General features: G+C 55.4%; 1 protein-coding gene across 1 annotated transcript in view; it reads left to right on the top strand.

Moving 5' to 3' along the window:
• GNB1L (G protein subunit beta 1 like) overlaps positions 1 to 16981 on the top strand; it is a 54065-nt gene extending 37084 nt beyond the window's left edge. The window contains exons 6-8 of the mRNA XM_080650155.1: positions 440 to 538; positions 3271 to 3486; positions 16418 to 16981. Of these exons, the coding sequence (XP_080506281.1) occupies positions 440 to 538; positions 3271 to 3486; positions 16418 to 16669 (567 nt within the window). The 3' untranslated portion in view covers positions 16670 to 16981. The remainder of the gene's footprint in view (positions 1 to 439; positions 539 to 3270; positions 3487 to 16417) is intronic.
• Positions 16982 to 23788: the final 6807 nt, after the last annotated feature.

Below are 23788 nucleotides of genomic sequence, written 5' to 3'. Positions count from 1 at the left end.
AGGGTCCCCAAGTGGTCTCTGCGCAAGTCTGTACCATTTGACATGCTGAGAGTGCAGAGTCATTCCCATAAAACCACGGCAGGAAAGGGAAACAGGCAGAGGCCGGGAGAGTGGGCACGCCAAGCAGTGCTTGGTGAGCCAGGCCTGCTCAGCAAGGAGGCAAAACTGGGGAGAGGCAGGAGGCTGCCCTGGGCAGAATGCTACTCGACGGACGTGCCCACGGTCACTCAGGAATGACACCACGCACGTTTCACAAGGCTCGTACGTAGCATTTGAGCCCACGAGCCTGTGCGGCCTAATTAGGCTGGGCTCCCAGGTTCCTACTGGGAGCAGACAGAAACTCGCAGCAGTCTTAGCTAATCGCCTTAAAAGTCTCTTGTTTGTATAGAACAGACTCGACTTGGCGCCTGCCCAAATCAACTTGTTTTCTTACTGTCAGATTCAGATTCTGGAGATGCCATCCAAGACGTCAGTGTGCACCCTGAAGCCAGAGGCAGATGCCAAGCCAGGCATGCCCATGTGCCTGGAGCTGTGGCAGGTAAGGCCCAGTGCACGCCAGCCACGCCCTGTCAGCCACGCCCGTCGGGCCGTGAATCATGCCCCATTCAGGATTCGGTTTGTCGTCAAACCAAAAGGGCAATTAGCCCCTCGGGAGAACCTGTGCACACTGCTTCCACCACAACCTCCATCCCCGGCAGCCCCTGCTGCCCTACTGCTGCTTCGAGGGATGCTCCTGCAAACTACCACAGGGCTTCTGCTATCCCCTGCAGGCTGGGCTGCGGGTAGGGGGCACCCCCTGCCAGTGCAGTGAGGGGGGACAGCTGGGTCAGCTGAGCTGGCCCCCTCCCAGGGAAGATTCCCCTTTTCTCTCCCCACCCCCGCTCCCCTCTCCTGGCCCTGCCCACCTTCACCAGAGGCCCTGACTTTCCTAGATGCACAGTCCCCCAAAGGTCAGAGGTCAACACTGGCTCCCCGTAAGCGTACCCATGCCTTGGGTCACTCGTGTTTGGCACAGCAAAGCAAATGGTTGGTGTGTTCACTTAGAAGGAATCCCGGGTGGCGTCTTGGCCGTTGCAGAGAATGTGGGAAACAGGTCACTGAGCAGTGTCCATCTCAGGAGTGCTGCTCAAGCCATTTTCTCAGCTGTTTTCAGTTCACCAGCACCTTCTGAGGGCCACCCCGTGCCCGTCCAGGATCAGGAGCTGGCAGTTCCTGCCGTGTGCCTCAATGCTGTTTGAACTCTTGCTGAGAGTTAGACCGATGGGCTCAGGCAGCTTGGAGATGATTGCATGACCAATAGGATTCATGGGGACAGGCATCCCCAGAGACCCTGCCCCGAGCCGTTTGCCCCTCTCAGGACCAGAAAGATTCCCTGGCCTTTCGTTTCTTAACCAATGACTTTCCAGTTGGAATTCCGGATCCCAGGTGAGGAGGTGAGGCTCCAAGGCTCGCTGGTTGACAAAGCTCTTGGCGCCAGCAGGTTTGTGGCAGACGCTTGGTGGGAAATACCCCCGAGGCCATGATGCTGCGGGCGTGGTGTGGCGCTCACAGGCCCCGGGCAGGGCGTCAGGGGCTACATCTGCTCACACTCCACTCCCTGGAAATGCTGTCATTGCGTAATCATATAAAAATTCCAGCAGAAAAATGTGTAGAAATGGGATGTACAAACTTGTTAAGGTAATTAATATAGTTGACAGAAGGACAAATCACATTTTTGTTAGTTGATATGGATCCAACACAAAAGAAAACTCTATGTTAATCTTAAATTTCCCCTTTTTTCTCTCCAAACATGAAGGCCCAGGCTCCAGTTTATTAGTCTGAGTGTGGCAGCATGGCCTGAAGTGGCATTTTTTTTCTGAAGTTTTCAGATGTAGTCTCATTTTATTCCTCAAGGAGGCTGACCTGCGTTGTTATGGTCATTATCACATGAAATGTCAGAATCAGAATCAAGCCTCGTGCAGAGTTATTCACACCCCCTTCAGAGCAATGGGCCCCAACCGAGTCGGGGGCTCCCCACAGGACCTCGAGGTGCTGTGGACAGGGCCTGCCTGCTGGGGTTCCTCCGGGCCAGGGGTCACAGAGCAGATCCTCACTGTAACTTCAGGTCCTCACCCCATGGAGGTCAGCTTGGCGCTGTGGGTGTGGCCACCAAAAGCCTATGGCCATTGGAGCACTGTCCTACCGGCAGTCTGTCACTGGGGGGCCACAGGAGCCCTGCATGCTGGGAAAGAAGCGGGAGAGGCCTGCAGGGCAGGTGGGGAGTAGAGGCTGGAGCTCAGCATTTGGCCCCCTTGGCAACTGCTGGGTGAGCCCCTGCAGGCCAGCCTGCCCTGTCAGTAGTCTGTAGCCCCTGAACTAGTTGAGGTGCTCAGAACCCAGAGGCAGAGGTGACCCAGGAGGCAGTCTCGCTGACCAGCCCCCCTTTCTCACCGTTCACCATCAGGGCTGGAGGCCAGGCCGGGTCAGAGCTGGAGGGGATGTGCTCAGTGATTTCTCACACTCAAGTGGGGCCATCCCCAGGCCATTCGGTGGGGACTGCTGAGACAAGTGAAGAGATAAGGCGTCCCGGAAGCAACCTGGGCACCTGTCCTGGAGGCATTTCCTGTTGGTAGTGTCTGGGGACTGGGCACCAAGCCTGGTGTTGCCACTCTCGGTGCCAGGGCAACTTGGAGTCCTGCAGTGCTCTCTGGAGTCGATGCAGAGGCGAGATAAACGAGGCGTCTGCCCAGGGTGCGGGCCCTCTGACCTGTGCCCTCATTTATCACAATAGCTCAGCGCCGCCGCGGCTCACCCAGCCTCGGGATTGGGGGGGCTTCCGCAGCGACGTTGACAAAGCACAGAAAGTTCATTTTTCATTGACAAAGAGCTCACAATTTTCTTTGGTTGGTGGTTGTAGACAGGTGACTGGCCCCGCCAAAGGGTGGTTGGGAGTCTCAGGCCTGCGGAAAGGACCCTGTGATCCTGGCAGGACCTGGGCTGGCAAGCAGCGGTATGGCAGTGTTAGGTGGGGGTGTGCTAAGCTCTGTGCCCTCCAGTCCCGGTCCCTGGGGTGCCCCAACACCAACCCGCACAGGTCCTGTACCAATGGCATCATCCATCAGGGGGTGTGTGGAGCCGCCGCACTGTCACTGCCGTGTGAAGACCATGGGAAACAGCTCCTCTGCTGGGCCGCCCCCAGGGCAGTAGGAGAAACAGCCCATTTCTAGAGTCCCTTGTCCCCAAAACACACCAGGACCCCTTAGGAGCTGACTGCTGTTCTGTTCCCCGCAGACTGACTCCAGCCCCCGCCCGTGCCTCCTGGCCGGCTATGAGGACGGATCGGTGGCCCTGTGGGATGTCTCCGAGCGGAAGGTGTGCAGCCGAATTGCCTGCCACACAGAGCCCGTCATGGACCTTGACTTTGACTCCCAGAAGGCCAGGGGCGTCTCGGGCTCCGCGGAGAAGGCGCTGGCTGTCTGGAGCCTGGATGAGCAGCAGGCCCTGCAGGTCAGTGCGCCAGACCCGAGGTGTCATTTATCCTGCTCTGCACTAACAGTCTGATAGGCTGAAACAATATTTAGGCATGAAGAGGAGTTGTTGCAGATCGCTGGCTAATTAATCACTCCGAGGCGGGGTGCAGGCGGGCCTGTCTGTGGGGCCAGCGCAGGAAGAAGGGGGCGTGGGCGTTTGTGAACCGTTCACATGGTTTGGGTTTCTCTCAGACCTTGGGTTAATAGCAGTCACGTCTTGTCCATCTAGAGAAAAGGCATGTAGAGTCCAGGAGTAAGTACGCCAGCCCATTTGCAAAAACTCAGAGGAATTTGGTCAGTAAGGAACTGATTAATCAAAAAACAAAAATAGCCCAATGTGGAGAAATCCACGGAGTCACGCCCGGGTGGCGGTCTGCAAGCCGGCCCCAGGGAGGCCGTTCCTCACGGGCAGCCGGGAAGGGGTGTGAGGCCTCAGGGTGGAGTGGGGAGTTGCTGAAAGCCTTCCCCTAATGTCCCAGTAACCCTCATAATGTCCAGTGGACTTTTCCATCCAGCCCGCCTTGCGGAGCACCTGGGGGCCACGTCTGGGCTGTGCCTGGTGCTCCGCACGGGTTGGCCTAGCCTACTTGCTCAGCCCTGTTTGGGATGGGAGGGATGGAGTTTGGAGGTGGGAGTCCTCCTACCCAGGCCTCACTCTGGTGCAGGTCCCAGGAGCTACAGGCCATGGGGGAGGAGATGCTGCTGGGTGTGTCCTGTACCTCCCGGTCCCCAGAGGGTCACCTAGGTGCACACTGGCTTCTGGGGGTGGTCAAGGAGCCCCCATTAGCCAGGGAGTCTTGGACTTGACCATAGCCAGCAAGTAGAAGCTTCTCAGAAGGGCAGCTCTGTGAACGCAGGTCTGGGGGGAGCAGGACTCCAGGTGGTGGCAGTAGCAGCAGCAGCCCAGCTCCTGACCTCACTGGGCTTTCATCACTGGAGTGCTGGAGAGCAGGTCCTGGGCTTTCTCGGCAAGGCTGTGGTCTCGGCTTCCCACCAGAGATGGGAGGGCAGACAAGAGGTGTCTCTCGGGGCCCTTTTCCAGGTGGGGATCCTTGCCCAGCAGCCTACCAAGCCTGCCTCATACTTGCCCAGACCGAACCCCCACAGCAAGAGGAAGAGGCACCCCCTGGGCCCCTCAGGCACATGGGTGGGGTGGGGGAGGGATGGGCCCCAGGTGAAAATCAGAACACACTGTGGCACCCAGCAGGCATCACCACACTCTGGCTGTAACCTGGGGGTGTGACATTGTCACCAGGTCACCCCAAGAGGAACAGAGCGAGGACAGCCAGGACAGGAGGGAGTGGCCAAGAGAGCAGTGACATAAAGGTCTGAGGATAGACACTGAGGTCAGGTAGAGTGAGACTGGGAGGTGCCCTCCCATGTTACAGCTGAGGGGCCACTGGCATCCCAACAAGAATAGTCCTGCTGGAGAACCAAGGTTAGAACCAGAGCAGGTGGTGGGTGGCAGCAGGGGTAGGGCCATGCCAACTGCCCAGGTGTGAGGCTGCCCCGGACTCTGCAGGTGGGATCTGAGGGTCTGTCTCGAGCTCTGTGGGTCATGAGGAGCAGTGGTGAGAGTCCAGCAAGACAGGAGAAGGAGGGGTCACATGTCATGTTTAGGGACAGGGCAAATGTTCATACTTCTTTGGCATCACTCCTCCCAATGTCCAACCATCCCTCCATCCTTCTGTCATCCTAGGGAGCCACAAGGCCCGGAAGGAAGGGGGTCAGTCAGGCCTCCCAGTTGGGCCAGGCCAGGCAGTGGGGGCTGGGCTTCGAGTGCCTTCATCCTGGAGGAGGGCCCTTGTGGACCTGCCGGGGGTGGAAGTGAAGGTCATAACGATGGCGGCCATCTTTAGAAGGGAGCAGAGCCACTCTGGTGCTACATCTCCATGTGCTGGGTCCTCAGCAGTTGAGTCAGCCTGGCTGAGGACTGAGCCCTCCCCCCTCCATAGGCAGAAGGGTTCTCCCTCACACCCTCCCCTCCGGCTCCTCGAGTCTTGTAGAGACCCACTCACTGTGGAGTCCAGTGCTCCACCCCACTGCGCCTTGAACTTCATCAGCCTGACTTCTCCAAGAGCTCAAGACTCAGGCAGCTTCCCTGAGGACCCTGCCTAGGCTGCAGTGCTCCCAGGTCCCGGGTTCTGGGAATGGGCCCTCCTGGCTCAGATCTGCCTGGTCTCTCCTGGCTCCCTTGAGAAACAGCTGCTGGAACTTAAGACTTAAATTTATGGGGCACGTTGTAGTCCAGAGATGAACTTTTACTGTACTGATGAATTGAAAAGTTAAAGCAGAGGGCATTATTAATGAATTGGAAAGTTCTAGCAGACGGTGAGCAGTCTCTGCAGGATGGCTGTAGTTGGCGTGATGGTGGTGCCTGGGCCGGGGCCTCGCTCAGCTGGAGAGGGCTCCTCCCGCTGAGCACACCGCCTCGCCCGAGGACAACTGGGCCTCATCTTCAAAGTTAGTTCGGCCCGGAGGCCCTGGAGACTTTCGGGCTGTGCAGCACAGGCCTCTGAGGAGGAAGCATCTGGGGGCCCCCAGGCCCTCATCATCCACAGGCGTCCTTGCCCCAGGGCCCTTGGTGCACTGTGCCCGGTCCTGCGGTGAGCACTGTGATGTGGCTGCCCACTGGCCCACAAGCCACGTGGGCACAGATGTGCCTCACCTTTCGGCCTGCTGCTGAAGTCTCTAATGAGCCCAAATCAATCTCTCCCAGGCGGGCGCTGGGCGCGGAGACGCAGATGAGGTTTCCCGCAGCAGAGCGTGGGTAATGGGAACCAGATGGCGGCCGCGCCGCGTGCACATTCCTGGCACCTGAGGTCATGCGTTGCAAGAGCCACTGGTGGCCAGGGATCCTTCCCAGAGGGGCCTGGTCCAGGACAGGTTTGGCCAGGGCTGGGGTAGTGGCCAGGAGTCCTCAGTCACCTGCATCAGGATACTGCAGCCTTGAGGACGCGCTGTGATGCCAGGCTGCTCACCTGCCTTCCCAAGGTGGCTTTCCAGGGCGCCACCAGGAGCTCCGGCCTCTGTCGTCAGACACAGGTGGTGCACAGACCTGCTCCTTCCTCCCACACTTGGGGCAGAGCCCACGGCCTTGAAGCAGGGGCTGATTTACGGCCAGCAATATTTTTAGGCCTTTAAATAATAATGAGGCCCCCCCACCCCAGCCAGCCAGGACTGGGAAGCAGACTAACCACAGTCCCCCCTCACTGTGCCTGAGGCTGGCCAGGTGTCCCTGCTGCGTGGCCACTGCCCTCCCTCTCCTCGGCCGTGCAGGGGCTTCTCTCCAAAGTGTTGGCAGCAGGGCATGTGGGGCAGGTTCGGGGCACCCACAGGACCCTGACGGAGCATGTTCCTCCTGACTTCATAACTAGAGAAAAGAGCTGTGGCACCACCCGGCCTTTGTACGCATCTCAGGAACACGGTGGGAGGGGGCTCTGGCCATGTTCACCGTGATCACCCGACAGGACTCCTCTTCCTGAGAACACACCCAGCACGGGGACAGCGCTCTCCCTGTTTAGGTCCCCATGAAACTTCATTGCCTCTTCTCATTGCTGCTGGAGAGCTGTGAGCCGCAGGCCTCTGCCTCGCTGCTGCTGCTGCTGCGCTTCCAGGAGGAGCTGCGAGGATGGCAGGTGGGGAGTCTCATAGCTAACCCCTGTGCAGCACTGGGTACCTCAGCCCCTGCCAGGTGGCGATGCTGCCGTGGGGGTGTGAGAATGCTAGTGGCTCGGGGGCGAAGTTCACAGGAGAGGAGGGTAGGGGACAGTGGCCGTCAGCCTCTCGTGCCTGTTCCAGCTGCCAGCTCTCTGTCCATGCGACTCAGGACGGGCTCGGGCAGATACGCCTCCACACACGGGCACACGCTTGGAATTGTCTTCTCACCCGCGCACAGTGGCTTCCACCGCCATGGCCCTGCCCCAGCGTGTGCCCATCTTGGCAGCCTGTGTGTGGAGCCAGGAGTGCAGGACATGCTGAGTGGAAGCAGGAGCCACCGCAGGCGTCCTGGCCGTGCCGCTGGTGGGATGGGAGAGCCACATTGGCTGCGTGGTTTGCAAATTTTCATTATCGGGTTAGGTTCTCTCCCACTCCTGGTGGGGAGGGATTCTGGATCATGAGGCCTTGTCGGGCCATCAGACTCATGGCTTTTCTTCTCAAATCTGATAAGTTAGGAATTCTATTGTTCCGTTTCTGATAACATTGCATCAATTGCATCGTGCTAAAATAACCCACAACATAGCATGTCCTCTGAGGGGCTCGGTTGGAGTTGTTCAGGGCCCTCTGTCAGTAGACTGAGCTGTGCCCCCTCTTCTTGTCTCCTCACACTGCTAATTGTATCAGGGTGTCAGGAGCCCCAGAATCAGGAGGCAGGCATCCCCTCCTCTACTGGTCTTTGGACACGTTGACAGGGGGCCTATTTCTGGAGTGGCTATGGGTCAGTCCTTGCCTGTTCCTGGGGGCAGGCGTGTTCCCCGTAGGGAAGGTCTGATTTTCTTCTGGGACTCATTTAGGTGTCTTGATTTTTTGGGTTAGTTTTATTTTCCTATAGGCATAAAAATCCTCAAGCTATTTTCATATTGACTTTTTCGTAGGCGAAGGTAAGGACTGTGTAAATTTCTGCTGTATTTGCAGGAATGTCCCTTTATTATTCCTGATCAGCCTTGTCTTTGTTGATCTTTCTTTTTCTGTTCCAGCATTTCTGCTCTGCTCTTCCCCTGCCTCCCTCCCGTGCTCTCTGGGCTCGCGCTGTGGCTGACTTGAGCTGGGTGCATGACGCATTCATTCCCGGCCTATTCTCAAAGCAGCTGAAGTCTGCGTCCCACATTGTACGATGTCGCCGTCTTCATCACCACTCACTCTGGGCGGACCTGATTTTTATTTGTTCTCTGACTGCTGAGCTGATTAGAGTGTTTTTATGTTTCCAAATGTTTGATTTTTTCCCCCCAGTTATTTTTTATTTTTCATTTTCTAGTTTAATTCCATTGTGGTAGGAGAAGAAGGTCTGAATGATATCAGCTCTTTGAAATGTGGAGGCCAGTCCAGTCTCATGAGTGCTCCACATGTGCTTGGAAGGGAAGTGCTTCTCCCTGCGAGATGCACGGCTGTACCTGTGTGCACTGGGTCAGCGCGGCATCCCCCGTGCCTGTGACCCGCGGACCTGGAAAAGGTCAGGTGGAGCCTCCAGCTGCTGCACATCTTGCTAACCTCTCCTGTGTGCTGTGCATTTTGCTTTCTGCATTTCGAAGCCGGCTTACGGACATACAAGTTCAGAATGCTAACCTTCATGGAGAATTGTACCTTTTCTTTTTTTAAACGTTTTTATTGATTTCAGAGAGAGGGAGAGGGAGAGAGAGATAGAAACATCAGTGATGAGAGAGAATCATTGATTGGCTGCCTCCTGCATGCCCCACACTGGGGATCAAGCCCGCAACCCCTGCATGTGCCCTGACCGGGAATCGAACTGTGACCTCCTGGTTCATACATAGGTCGACGCTCAACCACTGAGCCACGCCGGCCGGGCTGAACCTTCTCTTTAGTCACCCTTGTTATCTCTGGAAAGGATTTTTACCTAAAGGCCAATTTTGCCAACTGTTAACATGGCTCAGGCCAAGTTTCTTCTGATTATACATCCGTTTATAGCTTTTACCTTTTTAATCCTTTCGCCTTCCCCCTTCCTCCAGATGTCCTGTCTCACACAGATTGCATCTCCTCGTTAACATTTTGTGCCATGAGTGTTGCCCACATTTTTGCATCTCAAGCCCCCCTTTCTAGAAGTTGAGGGGGCTGTCCTCAGGAGTCCTTAGCGGGGACCTCTGAGTGCGAGTCGCATGTTGACGGTGCCCACAGTTGTAGGTGCTCCTCTGGGTTCGCGTTGCCCCTCCACTGGGCCACGGAGGAGTCGGCTTCCAGTCTAGTCACCAGCCTCTGCGGGTCTGTCCCACGCATTTTGATTTATTGTGTCTTCATTTTTATTCAGTTGAAAATTCTTTCTATTTTCCCTTGTGATTTCTTCTTTGATCCAGTGGTTCCTTAGAAGTATATTATTTAATTTCCAAATATTTGTTGAATTTGTGGATATCTTTAATCTCGGTTAATTCTGCTGTCAGTGCAGGTGCCCTGTGCAATGTCAGGATGCAGATATTTATTGAGGCTTGTGTTTTGGCCCAGCACATGGTGTATCTTGGTGAAAGCGCATGTGTTCTGCAGTTGTTGGGCGGAGTGTTCTGTCAGCCTGACGTAGGTCGGGGTGCTCGGTAGTGCTGTTCAGGCCTTCAGGATCCTTACCCATCTTTTTGTCTAGTTTTCTACCAGGTCCTGAGTGAGGTCTCACCGTCTCTGGGTGCGGTTGTGCACGTGCCTGTTTCTCCCTTCAGTCTGTCAGGTTTGCTTCATGCATTTGAAAGCTCTGTCGTTAGGACTGTAAGCATTTCAGATGGTTACCGCATCCCGCTGGATGGCCATTTTATGAAATGTCCTCCGTGTCTCTTGTAACATCCTTTGTGCTGAAGTCGGCTTTGTTTGATACTAGAACTGTGGCATGAGCTTTCTTCTGTTTCCTCTTTGCACGATATATCTCTTACATTAAAAAAAAATCTTTATTGTTGAAAGTATTACATATGTTTCCCCTTTTCCCCCATTGACCTCTTCTAGCCCACCTCCACCCCCAACCTTCACCGACATCTCTCTTACTCTTAACCTATCTTGATCTCTTTGTATTTAAAAGCATCTTTTGTAGTCTTGCTTTTGGACCCTTTGTGACAATCTCTGTATTTTAATTGGAGCATTTAGTCTGTTTGCACTTACTGTAATTAGTGATGTGTCTGGCATTAAGTCTACCATCTTGGTATGCTTTTCACTTGCCACCTCTGTTTTTGACCCTCTTTTACTCCTTTCCCCTTCTTGTGTAGTAATCAGGTATTTGTTTTTCAGTATTCCACTTCATTTCCTCTCCTGGGTTCTTCACTGGACAGCTCTTGTCTACTTGGTGTTGCCACGCTGCCTGTCCTGTGTCATAGCCCTGCACGAGCAGGATTACAGTGCCCACCCTCCCATGCTTTCTGCTCTGCTGTTGGATATTTCACTTTCACACTCACTGTAAACTCCACCTTACAATGTTACTGGTTTTGTGTTAAAGCGTCAGTTGTGCCCTAGCCGGTTTGGCTCAGTGGATAGAGTGTTAGCCTGCAGATTGAGGGGTCCAGGGTTCAACTCTAGTCAAGGGCACATGCCCAGGTTTTGGACTCGATCCCCAGCAGGGGGTGCGCAGGAGGCGACTGATCCATGATTCTCTCTCATCATTTATGTTTCTATCTCTCTCTCCTCCCCCTTCCTCTCTGAAAGCAATAAAAAAAAATATTTAAAAAAAAATCAGTTGTTATTTCTTAAAAATCACAGGAAATAAAAACATATTATTACAAAAGTTTCATTTTTTAACATTGTAGGTTTCAGATGTCTTAATCTCTTGAATGCTGGCGCCTTACCCAGCCCTGGTGCTGATGAACTGCGCCCGGAAGCCCAGAGAGCCCCTTGGCTCCTGGGTGAACCCCATGTAGGGCCATCCAAATGTGGTTGTCTGCAACTGATTTTAATAGAAAAATAAATCAGATCCTTGTCCCCTGGGGACAAATGTGATGGGTGTGTTAATTTCATTAATGAGAATGCAGCCAACCAGAAAAATGAATAAAATCAGCTTTATGCAGCTTAAACACTGACATTTGAAACAAATCATTATTGCATTAGCTGTCACACTGGTAACTCTAGAATCTAAGGGAAAAATATATTATGGATGTTTTTATAAACCTTTGCAAATGCGCTGATAAAGTAATTTATGATCATTTGAAAACATGGCTGGGTCCTGGTGAATATTTGCTCTCTAAATAAGGCTACCCTATTACCCCAACCCTGTGCCATTCCCAACCCTAACCCCCATCTTTCATGATGGAGACAGCAGAGGCTCTCATATTTATTTATTTATTTTTATTTTCTTAAATACATTTTTATTGATTTCAGAAAGGAAGAGAGAGAGCGATAGAAACATCAATGATGAGAAAGAATCATCGATTGGCTGCCTCCTGCATGCCCTCTCTTGGGGATCAAGCCCGCAACCCCATGTGCCCTTGACCAGAATCGAACCCGGGACCCCTCAGTCCACAGGCCAACCGACGCTCTATCCACTGAGCCCAACCAGCTAGGGCTGGAGGCTCTCTTTAAACAAACCTGATGAGCATGGGGTCACCTCTTCATTCTGGCCTGACCCTGCCCTTGAGGTGGAAGACTTGGTACAATGACAGACTCACCTGAATGTGCATCCAGTCAGGGGCTGGTGCTGCTGAGCCCTGAGAGTCAGGTAGCATCAGTTTTCCAACTTTATTTTCTCCTTTAACACTGTGTTGGCTGTTCTGGGTGTTTGTTTGTTTTTATAACTTTCATTTCTCTGGTAATAGTTCCTATCTGTTCACTCACCAAGACCATTTTTGGTGTTTTTTGGGGTTTTTTTGTGTGTAATTATTTAATGCATTTCCTTTCATGTTTTCTTTAAAAACATATTTAAATAGTTGCTTTAAAATCTCTGTCTGATATGTTCAACATTTGTGCCATTCTGGGTCAGTTTCTATTAACTGCCTTTTCCCCCCTTGACTATGGGTCATAATATATTTCTGCTTCTTTGCATGTCTAATAATTTTTTGTTTGTTTACTGGACATACTATCTAATAAAAGAGTAATATGCAAATTAAACATAACTACACTACACCCACAAGCCACGCCCACCAGCCAATCAGGAGTGCATATGCAAATTAACCCAACAAAGATGGCTGTGGCCACATAGCGTGCAGGAGGCTTGGGTTTCCCCGGCAATGGAGGAAGACAAATAAATAAATCCCAACAAAAATGGCAGCAGCCAGGGAGCTGGAGAGAACAGGAGGCTTGAGTTGCCCCCGGCAATGGAGTAAGCCAAGCTTCCGCAGTCCTGGCCTGCCTTTGCCTCCACTCAAGGCTACAAAGTTTCAATTATAGAAGATAAATCCAACAAAAATGGCTGTGGCCATGGAGCAAGCAGGAGGCTTGGCTCCGCTCAAGGCTACAAAGTTTCAATTATAGAAGATAAATAAATCCCAGATACCAGGGCCTCCACTTGGGTCGCTGGGGGGGCGTGGCCGGCCTGCAAACCACCACAGGCCCCTCGCCCAGGCCACCCCATGCCCCAAGAGAACCCCTACCCTGATCCAGGACACTCTTCAGAGCAAACCAGCTGGCCACCCTTGCACCAGGCCTCTATCCTATCTAATAAAAGAGTAATATGCAAATTGACCATCACTCCAACACACAAGATGGCTACCCTCATGTGGACACAGGATGGCCACCACAAGATGACCAGCAGGGGAGAGCAGTTGGGAGGGACCAGGCCTGCAAGGGAGGGCAGTTGGGGGCAATCAAGCCTGCTGGGGAGGGCAGTTAGAGGTGACCAGGCCGGCAGAGGAGGGAAGTTGGGGGTGACCGGGCCTGCAGGAAAGGGCAGTTGGGGGGACCCAGGCCTGCCGGGGAGAGCATTTAGGGGCAATCGGGCTGGCAAGGGAGCAGTTAGGCATCAATCAGGCTGGCAGGGGAATGGTTAGGGGGTGATCAGGCTGGCAGGCAGAAGCGGTTAGGGGCAATCAGGAAGGCAGGCAGGCAAGCATTTGGGAGCCAGCAGTCCTGGATTGTGAGAGGGATGTCCGACTGCCCATTTAGGCCCGATCCTATCAGTCCCAGATTGGAGAGGGTGCAGGCTGGGCTGAGGGACACACCTGCCCCTCCCCCCGGGCCTCTAGTTGTAAATAATATGGGATAGAGACTGAATTCTATTCTTTTGCTTTGAAGAATGTTCACTTTTGTTCTCACAGGCAGTTCAGTCACTGGCTCTTCACCTTGAACTGGTGTGGGTTTGGATTTGTGCTCATTAGGGCAGATCTGTGGGAAGCCCAGAGTCATTCCCAGGTTCCTCTAATGTGGTGGGACCAACTTCCAGACTCGTAGGGCCTGGTTTCCAGCTTCGTCACAGTAAGTCTGGAGTGGGCCCTGCCCGAAGGTGTAATCCTCATTCTTGAAGCCAGGCCATGTGGCATCTCAGTGAGTATTAGGTTGTCATGCAGTCTTTGCACTCGGGTCCCGGCTGGACCTGAGATCACAGTTGGTCTCTTGTATCTGTAAAGTTTAACCCTGTAGCAGCCACTGTCTGGTAAACCTGGTGTGGTACCCTGAGCATGCCGCCTCACACAGAAGTCCTGGGACCACACACGGCCTTCAGTCCCTCCACCAGCCCCCTCTATGCCGCTGCCATGCCCCAGATTTCAGCTGCTCTAGCTGCCCCACACTCTGACCCCTGCCTTCCAACTTCACAAAGCTGCTGGGCTCCACCTGGACCCGTGGCTGGGACATTCCCTGGGCAGAGAGCTGCTGGGGCATTTGGGAGATTTATCTCATTAGCTGCCCGTCCGACCTGTTGTCTGGTATCTGTTCATAGTTGCTTAGTATATTTTGTCCAGTTTGATGGTTGTTTACAGGAAGAGGACTGGTCTGGTACCAGTTACTCTATCATAGCCACTTTCCTATTCTTGCTTAAGATAAGACTGTTGATTTGTTGATCGATATTCATAGCTCTTTATTATGACTTGTACCCTTTATCATTGTTAAGTATGGTACATAGTCTGACACAATGCTTTTGGCTCTGAATTCAGCCTTTCTTAGTAAGATTGGACCTCTGTTTCTCTTGTCCGTAGTCTCCTAGTATATCTTTGCCAATCATTGTGTTGGCATCTCTCTCATACGTAGCACAGATTTGTATTTGACTTTGGATTCGAACCATAAATCTGTTTTTTAATCCTTTGTGGAGAAATACAAGGGCAAATGCTAGGAAACAAAGGTACCTAAAGTCTGGGGTGGTGGGGCAGAGGAAATAATGTTTTGTCATTATTTACGGAGTATCAGATAATCTCTCAAATATGAGGTTGACTAGTGTATCTTTTCCCCAAATGACAAAAAATGGGCAAATCGGTAAACTTAGCATCCCATCTCTCTTGCTACCCTCCCATATTTCTGTTAGTTACATAACCGGTTCTATAGCCATAATCCCCATATTGTTTTAGACCTAATCCTACAGGTAAGTCGATTCCGTGTTCTCTGCCAGGCCATTTGCTGCAGTTCTCCAGTTCTCTTAGGAGACTGGGGTTAATCTCCCAGTCCTTCAGGAAGAGCTTATGGGAGCATATAACTTTGAGTTCTTACATGTTCAAAAATTCTTGTCTATTGTTTTTATACTTGAGCGGCAGTTTGGCTGGATATAAAATTCTTGGGCCCTGCCTCCTCCACAGCCTCTGCAGGCATCACTCTGCCGTCTGCTGGCACGGATGTGGCCTGGAACATTCTGAGGACAGCCTAAACCTTACCCTCGGAAACCGACTTGCTCTGTGTGCCTGACTACCAAAGGGACTTTTTAGCTGTTATGTCCAATGATTTGACTAGACATTCTTAACGCTGACTGTTCTCTTTGTCCCCTTTCATTTTGCTCACTTTGTACCATTCCTGCCTTCACTGTCTTGTGACGAGGCTCCGGGTCTCCGTCTGCTGTTTCCGATTCCCCTTCATATCTCTGCATTTTCCTTCCCCCTCTTCCTGTGCTCTGCCAGTGCGTCTCCTCTTCTCTTGTGCTGCTTGGGGTTTGTGTCTTACAGAGGTAACTGCTTCATGAAGTTCTGTTTGTGGATTTAAGGCTGAAATGCTTGTTGACATTTTCTATTGGCTTCCAAGGAATGTTGCCATTTCTTTTTCTGCATTTCTTTCCTTCATTTCCCTTGTGTTATCTTTGAAGAAATAAGTGATTCTCATCTAGGTCACTGTGGCCCCATTGGGAGGTGAATCAGGAGAAAAGGGGGTGCTGGTGAGGGGTGGCAAGGTGACTTCTGGGCAGCGAGAGCTCATGATACACAGAGCGAGGCCAAACACAGGAGCAGTGGAAGGAGGTGGCCGGTTGGGGTTGTCACAATGACGGCCAGGTGCCTCTGTCACTTAGTGTTGGGGGGACAGAGGCACCAGGTGCCCTGCAGAGCACAGCACAGTCCTGTGTAACTAAGAGCAGTGTGACCACAGGCAGCTCTGGTTGCAGGAGGCACCTGTCGGTGAGGGGTCATCACCTGGCACTGAGGAGTATGGGGGTGTCAGCGCCAGCGATGCCAGCCCTCATAGTTGCTCCACACAAATGGATGTGCCTGTGCAACTCCTTGTCTTGTGCCAGCATCGCTTTCTTCTGGGACCCAGGCTGGGGACGAAGGCTTTCCCGTGCCTTGGCCATGCCCTGTGGTCAGTGTTGTCCTCCATTCGTCTCGCCCACATGCTGCTCGTTTCCACTCTCGGCGGCCTTCATCCCCTCTCGCCTTTTGAGGTTTCACTTACTCTCAGTTTTGCTGAAGATGGACTTTGTGTTGGTTGTACTCCTGGTGCTTTGGGCGGGTGTGAGGTTTCTCCGGAGGGAGAAATGCCGGCTTCGTGTTGCCGTCAAGCTGGAAATATTGCCCCTCACCTGGACACTGAGGTTTTTCCTGAGGGCCTGATGGGAGGGAATCAGAGCCCCCAAATTCCTTGCAGACCTCGTGCAGGGGGCTTGTGCCGGGGGCAGCTCTGTGGGGCCTCGGGACTCTCTGAGGGAAGGTCCCGAAGTCCTCCCTCATAACCCCAGGGTTTGGCTAAGGGCAGGGGTGAGGCCGCTTCCCTCGGCCAGCCTGCTCCCCGGAGGAAGGGGTAAGTTTGCGTAGCAGCCCACGTTTCCATCCTGTTCAGCTGCTGGACGGGGTGGGCGGGATGTTTGAGATGGGAGCCTCTGTGACGGGTCTCAGAAGCCCTCTAACGACTCTCTGCCTCTCTCGATGCTGTAGGTGCGCGGGACTTATGAACTCACCAATCCTGGGATCTCTGACGTCAAGATCCGGCCTGACCGAAAGATCCTGGCCACCGCGGGCTGGGACCATCGGGTTCGCGTGTTTCACTGGCGGACGATGAAGCCACTGGCCGTGCTGGCCTTCCACAGCGCTGTTGTCCACTGCGTGGCCTTCGCTGCAAATGGCCTGCTGGCTGCGGGGTCCAGGGATCATCGCATCAGCATCTGGTCGCTCTACCCACGCTCGTGACTTGCCCACTCCCTGTTCCGGACACACAGAGGACAGAGAGGTGCACCCACACTTAGGCCTGACCCAGGCATGTGGAAGCCATGCTCAGGCCCCTGCAGACAGCAAGTCACCACTTCTCCTCCTCCTGTCTCGCGAAGAGCTTGCTCTGTGGAGTCCTCGCTTTTTGCACGCGGCTGTTTCCTCCTGTGAAATAGGGCATCTGTGCAGCCGTGACTCTGCAGTTTACAGGGTAACTGGGCAGACACCTGGGCACGTGTCGCCTGGGTAAGAGGCCATGGGGTGCTTTACAGTAAACTTAAAGTTGCAGGCTCGAGGTACGAATTCTCCAAGGCAACCCCCCGGGTCCCCCCCCACCCCAGGGTCAGAGCCAAGACCCTCCACTGGGCTGATGGTCAGCCTGTATCCAACATTGGACACTGAGTGTGGTCCCCAGGACCTGCCGATTCCACATGGCGCCTCACCCCAAGGACAGCCAGGAGCTCTGACGCACGTCCGAGGCCAGGACAGTAGAAGGAAGTGACTGACTAAGGAGGCCAGGCAGAAAGAGGGCGCTGCGGGGGGCGGCGAAGGCAGCTGGGCAGAGAGACCCCAGCTGGGGCAGGCCAAATGCAGGATTAGTGGGAGGAGGAGGGAAATCAAGGGTGGCTCAGCCCATGTCTGGGGCGGCTTTTGGGCGGGAAGCACAGCAGCATATGTGACAGGCCAGGCCCCCAGCAGCCAAGGCACAGTCATAGCCTGCACCACACACCCAGGGCAACTGGGAATTAGCAGCCAAATCAGACACTGCACCCAGAGCCTCCTCACATATGTGGCCGGGCCCCACGTCAGGGCGTCTTCTTTTAAAGCTGAATCATTGATAGGGAAGAAGTAAGATCCTTCAAATGGGGTAGGAGCTACGGCAGATCCCGGCGAAGCCGGCAGTCTCAGACCCCTTTGTTCTGCCGGCTTCTTTGCCAGAAGAGCCCCCTTTGGGCCCTCCCTGAGGAGGTCAGCCCTCCTTTACCTGAAGCACCTAGAATGGCCTCCCATAGGCAGGGGCCTTGCAGGATCCTCAGCCCGCCCCACTTTGCTTATAACCAGACTCAGGCCCAGCAGGCCCCAAGGGTGAGGAGCAAAGTGTGACCCGTGAGGAGGTGGCTCTGCTCCAGAGGAGCTGCGTGGTCCTCCCAGCTCTGCAGGCGGAGATCTGGAGCACACGTGTGGGGCCCAGGTGGCAGGAATATGAGATGCATCAGGCGAGTCCACTGAACAGGTCCACTGGCAGGATCTGTGCTGGATGCCGCAGCGCCGGGAATTAGAAAGGCCTGAGGTCTCGTGGGTCATTTGAAACATGGACCACAGGCAGGCACATAAGTAGGACTGAAAGGGCAGACCACCTGAAGTATGCAGAGGGAGGATCTGAGGGCTTAGGGAGATTAGGGTGTTTAGGCGACTTACCAAGTGAGACCTGCTCACCCACTGCGGGAGGGTCCAGGGGGCGCGCCTGTCCCACGACTGTGGGGACCACATCAGTGAGGGCCTGGGCCTCTTGAAGAACTGCATCGCCCTTCTCCACGGGTCGGAAACTACAGTGGGAACTGCTGCCACAGAGCAGGGATCTCTAAATGCGGGGGGTTCCCGGGGTGGCAGGGCTATTGGTGGCGCTCAGGTGCTAAAGGCAAGGTGGGCATGGCTGTCCTGGTGCCTGGTGGGGGAGCAGCCCCAGTCAGCAATCTGACGCGCAGAGGTGCAGGCATGGGCTGGTGATCGTGGTCCCTGGAAGTGAATGGAGGGTCAGCCTGCTAAAGTCTGACTTGGTCCATGTGAGCAGAAGGGTCGTTTCTAGGAAACAACATTGGACCTGGGCTACCAAAACAGAGGCCCGGCCCCGCGATCACAGACCCAGGCCCCTTGAGGAAAGACCCCACTGCACTCCGCCCAGCCTCCCCCAGGGCCTCTGGCCACTGCCCAGGAGCTGACCGCCGTCCCGGAAGGCAGTCCTGGTCCTGAGCGATGGATTTCCCAGTGCAGGGACTGGCCTCCCGCGCTGGCTCTGTTGGACAGAGGCGCTGCGGGAGACCTGGCACCTTAGGGAGGGACCACACAGGCCCCAAGTGTCCTGTAGCTAGGTCACTGGGATGCAGGGGACACTTCCCGAGGGATTTCCACAGCAGGAATGTCAGTGAGGAGTAGCTGTGTGGGCTGCAATGTGAGCCTCATGAGACGTGAGGGAAGCTGCCGGGTGAGCCATGCTCTGGGGCTCCTCCAGGGAGCTGCCAGGTCAGGGACGATGGAGGGTGACCTCACCAAGCCACAGCCTGGCCACGGCTCCCGCAGGAGGCCACGTGCTGGGGCAGAGTCGGTGAGCCACTTCAGAACATCCGTCATCTGCCTCATCTCTGCAGAGGCACCGCCGGCCACACAGCCGAAGGCAGCAGGGAGCCGGGTTGTGTGTCCATTTCAGCATGAACCTCTTGCTGGTTCTGCCCGTGGCCGGGCTCGCGAGTCTCGTACACCTCGCTGACCTCCAGCAAAGCTCCCACGCCATTTCCAGAGGTGCTGACCGCCATGGGCTACTGCCAAATAGCAAAGCACTGTCAGACGAGGCTCCAAACCCACCTGGCCTCGCGGAAGCAAAGCCATGGAACACAGGCAAAGGGCAAGCGGCAATGTCCCTCCTAGGGTGCTGGGGAGATACCGCCACAAGGGAGGGGCACCTCATCAGTATTCTGTGCCCCTCCACGGCCCTGCTTGAACCCACTGCTGTGCTGGGCACCCCTGTGGTCTTCCCGCCTCAGCTTGGACTCCGAGGCGCCGGGCGCTGGGCTGGGCATTCAGGAGGCTGTGAAACTGGTGTCGGCAGAGGGACTGTGCCCCTGCCCCTATTGAAGTCCATGTCGCCAGCTCCTCAAGAATTGCGATGACGCTGTCCTTGGTCAGCATCACTGTATTTACAGAAATACCATGGAGGTGTGTCACAGACCAAGGGACGGACTGCAGGTCAGCGTGCGGTGCTTCCACAGTGCTGGGGGAGCTGTGCGTGTTGACTGCCAGCATCCCACGCCCAGAGACGGCGGGGAGTGGGTGTTGGTGACGCAGACCCAGGTCCGTACCTGGCCCTTGGCTTCGTGTTGAAGACATGAGCAGAGGCACAGAGCACCACAGGCAGCTGGTGAGCAGTGTCCCGGGGACATCTTGTGGCCAAGCTCAGTGTATGGGGACCAAGCCAGGCTGTGACAGCCCCCACGAGCTCCCTGCCTGATGTGGCCTCCTCCGGGCAGAGCGGGGCCTGTGCCGGGTCAGGGTGGATAAGGGAGCAGGTTCGTCAGCCTCCGAGGCTTAATGGATGGCTGAGAATTTTGTTTACTCAGCTGAGCTGGCTAGAACAGCCGTGACACCAACTTACTAGAAACCTTGGTGTCCACAGCAGCGGGGCCCTCCAGGTCATCCTCAGGGTTCCTCCTCTGCACCCCCTATGGGACCCGAGGCTTTGCGCAGCACGGCCTCTGCATCAACAGGACCTGGGGCATCAGCAAGTCGCCACGAAGCTCCCACGCCGTGAGGCACAGGCCCTGTTCCAGACACCCAGCCTGGGGAGGATGCTTCCCGTTCGCAAAGCTTCAGGTTACCCTGGTCAAACCTGAGCTAGTGCCGGGAGCCGCTGAGCTCCGGGCCAGGGGTGCAGGGGCCCTGCCATCCGCCCGCTGCTGTGTGGCCCCCGGTGGAAGGACTTGCACCAGTTTCCCTGACCGTCCAGGGTGCGCTGCAGAGAGGGCACAGGTGCTGTTCCTGCGTCTCACGTGGGACAGGCGGGTGCTCGGAGGAGGAGCCTGTGCAGCGCCAGGTGGCTCCTTGCGGGAGGCCCGGTGCTCTCAGTCAGTCCCTCAGTGTGGACCTGGGGCCTCTCCATCTGGGATGGCGTCTTTTCCTTCACATGAATGTGCGTAGCAGCTTTCAAAACTAGAAACGGCGCACGTGAATGGAGATGCAGACTGAGGCCTGTCCATGCCATGGAGTCCCGCCCGCCATAGAGAGGCACCGGCTGGGCCCCGGGGATCAGGGTGGAAGGTGCAGCGGTGGGCAGTCCAAGGAGGCCATCGCGGGCCAGACAGCTGTCAGCCCGGATCTTCCCGGGCTCTCCAGGGTGTCTGCCCAGGAGGGGTTACTGGAGGCGCCCCTGGACACCCCCTCGCAGAGGCTGTTCTGGGCCCTCCGGCCTCCACCCCAGGCCGTGTGGGAAGCCCACTCCTGGTCACACACCTGGAGGCTGGCAGCGCCAGCGCATTTGCTCACAGTGTCTGCCTGACCCCAGGGGTGGCTGGGGCTGGCCGGAGGGCCGTGGCACCCAGCCATCTCTGGCCCCACAGCGCCCAGGTGCCTTTGTGTCAGGCGTTCCAGCAGGACCCTCCCTGGGCCCAGCACACCCAGCCAGTCTGTCTGCGGCATCTGGTGGCTTCGCAAAATCAGCCCCATGATTTTCTCCCTGGTTCCCAAGTGCTTTTCTGGCTACTTTAGCTGTTAACTGAGCAACTTCGTTGGGACTTAAATTTAAGCACTGTTTCATTCAGGCGTCATTTTAATTTTACACCGTCCGCATGACTAACCATGACGATTCTGTGCCACAGACATCAACGTTATTTTCCCTGAGGTCAGCCACTTCCTGTGAGCTGGCAGGACCTGGAAGAAGGCTGTGAGCTGGCAGGACCTGGAAGAAGGCTGTGAGCTGGCAGGACCTGGAAGAAGGCTGTGAGCTGGCAGGACCTGGAAGAAGGCTGTGAGCTGGCAGGACCTGGAAGAAGGCTGTGAGCTGGCAGGACCTGGAAGAAGGCTGTGAGCTGGCAGGACCTGGAAGAAGGCTGTGAGCTGGCAGGACCTGGAAGAAGGCTGCACAAAGGTACCAAGTGGAGGAAACAGCTGGGTGGAGGCCCAAGTTTCCCCAGGACAAGCACGAGGGGACACGTTGGACAGGCATCGCTCATCACATGTCCTTGGGTGTCCTTGCGCCGTCAGCAAGACGTTTTCCAGTCCAACCAACCCATCAGCTGAGAGATGCAGAATGTGTTCACCTGCCTCCCAGTATTCTTCATTAACATCCTTTTAGGTCGTGTGAGGCTGCTCATAAACAGAGAAAACTTGCATTTGGGGATAGCGATAGATGCCTCTCCTGTGCAGTTCCAGCTGGTCAGCGTGTCCTGCTGTCCTGTCCTTCCTGCAGTGTGGGCAGAGTGTGGCTGGGGTCTCTGCTCAGGGCCTTACAGGCTGCAGTCATGTGTCAGCGGCGTGGGCACCTCTCCAGCCCTCATGGTCATCGGCAGAATCCAGAGCCCTGTGTCATAGGGCTGAGGCCTTGGCTCCTGGAGGCTGCCTAGCCTCTTCATGGCCAATGAAGTGACCTTTCATGGCCCAGTGTGGGATCCAGTGTTCTACCACGAAGTCAGGGCAAGGAGCCCTTCTGATCACAGGACCGCCAGGGCTGCAGCGGGCACCTCTCCAGGCCACCTCCTCTGGAAGGCAGGCAGCTGTGCAGGGAGATGAGAAGGCCCCGCGGTCCAGGCCAGCACAGGCAGGTTGAGTGGCCCAGCCTGGTGAGAGAGGGCATCAGAGGAACCTGCTGCCCACCCTCTTCCGCCTTGTTGCTGCCCTGCTAGGGGGTCCCACAGTCATCCCCCCAGCAGGTGCACAGCCCTCACCAGCATCCCACAGCCGGTTGGCTTCTTCTCAGACAAGCAGGAAGCTGACGGCAGAGCAGGCAGTGACCAGGGATACAGCCTGGAGATATGGGATCATGTCAGAAAGCCGTGTGCTCTGGAGATATGCAGACCAGCCCGTGTGTGGTGGTGGGTTACCCGGGGAGCTGGGTGCTGAGGATGACCCTGGGAAGGGCCTGCGGGGTACAGCAGCCCGGGATCCCTCGCTGCGCTGGCTCGGCAGCCTGGCTTTGTGCTGACGTGCGGTGCGTGTCTTTACACTCCTGAGTGAGTGATGTTCAATCAGGTGTTTCCCACCTGTGTCTCTGCCAAGAAGCCACAGAACACCCTCTGCACAAAAGGACTGTTTGCACAAAGAAAAAACATTCCTTCAGGGGGTTCTTTAGAAATGCTTGATACTCAACTAGCTATAACTTCATGGGAAAGCCTGGTGTTAAAGACAAGCTGGCACGGAAGAGACCTTGAATCTGAGCTTGCCGTGCACCTGTGCGCCGGTGCAGACGGGCCACCTCCCCTCTTGCAGCCCCACATGCAGCCGGCGCCCCCTCTCCTGCTCAACTCCGCCTTTGCTCTGGTTTTCATATGTGTCGGGGCCAGCTCAGCCCTGCCTAGACTCTGCCTCCCAGGCCAGAGAGCAGCGTGTCCAGGAGGCCCATTAGGAGCCAGGGAGGAAGGAAGCACCTGGCCGGATGGAGCTGAGCAAATGCAGAGGGCGAGGCAACTGCAGCTGAACAGGGCAGACACACACCTGACCCACCCAGACAGATGCCCGCCAAAAGCAGTTCCAAAACCATGCTTGGGGATCCACGCGGAAAAGCATCTGAGTGGGTGATACACCCACATGCCATAGGCAGCAGGGCATGCCCACATGGTGTGCTCAACGGAAAAATGTAGTAAGCGCTCATGGCTTGCACCCAGCTTGGGTGCTGAGACCCTCGGGGCAGGTCAGGGAAGTACACCCTGCATGTCGTCCGCTGTCATACTTGCTCCATGGAGTGTGGGACCTCGGACCCGCAGAGCCGGAAGTATTCACTGCCTGGCCCTTCCCAGAAAAGCGTGTTGGCCCCTGCCTTAGAGGGTAGCTGCTTCCAGGGCACAGGCAGAGGTGGGGGATCGCTGCTGCCACAAAGCTAGGTTGTGTTCAGAGGTGCCAGAAGCAGCACTGAGGGTCAAGGGGCCTCCCACACAGGCCTGGGATGAACAGGCAAGACTCTCATAATCCAAGGATTCTCATTGACACGCAAATAAGGAGTTACCAAAGGCATGCCAGGAAGGAAGGTATTGTGATGAGGTCAACTTGCCTGGAGGCTGCTATGGTCTGAATAGGAAACCTGACACCCCCCCCCCCCCCAGGTAATGGTATTAAGAGGTGGGGCCTTTGGGAGAAGCCTGGGTCATGAGGGTGGAGCCCTCATGAATGGGATTAGTGCCC

This window comes from Plecotus auritus (assembly GCF_963455305.1).
Source record: "Plecotus auritus genome assembly, chromosome: 13".
Lineage (NCBI taxonomy): Eukaryota > Metazoa > Chordata > Mammalia > Chiroptera > Vespertilionidae > Plecotus > Plecotus auritus.
Note: the sequence above shows the minus strand (reverse complement) of the source record. Positions and strands in the feature narration are given on the sequence as shown.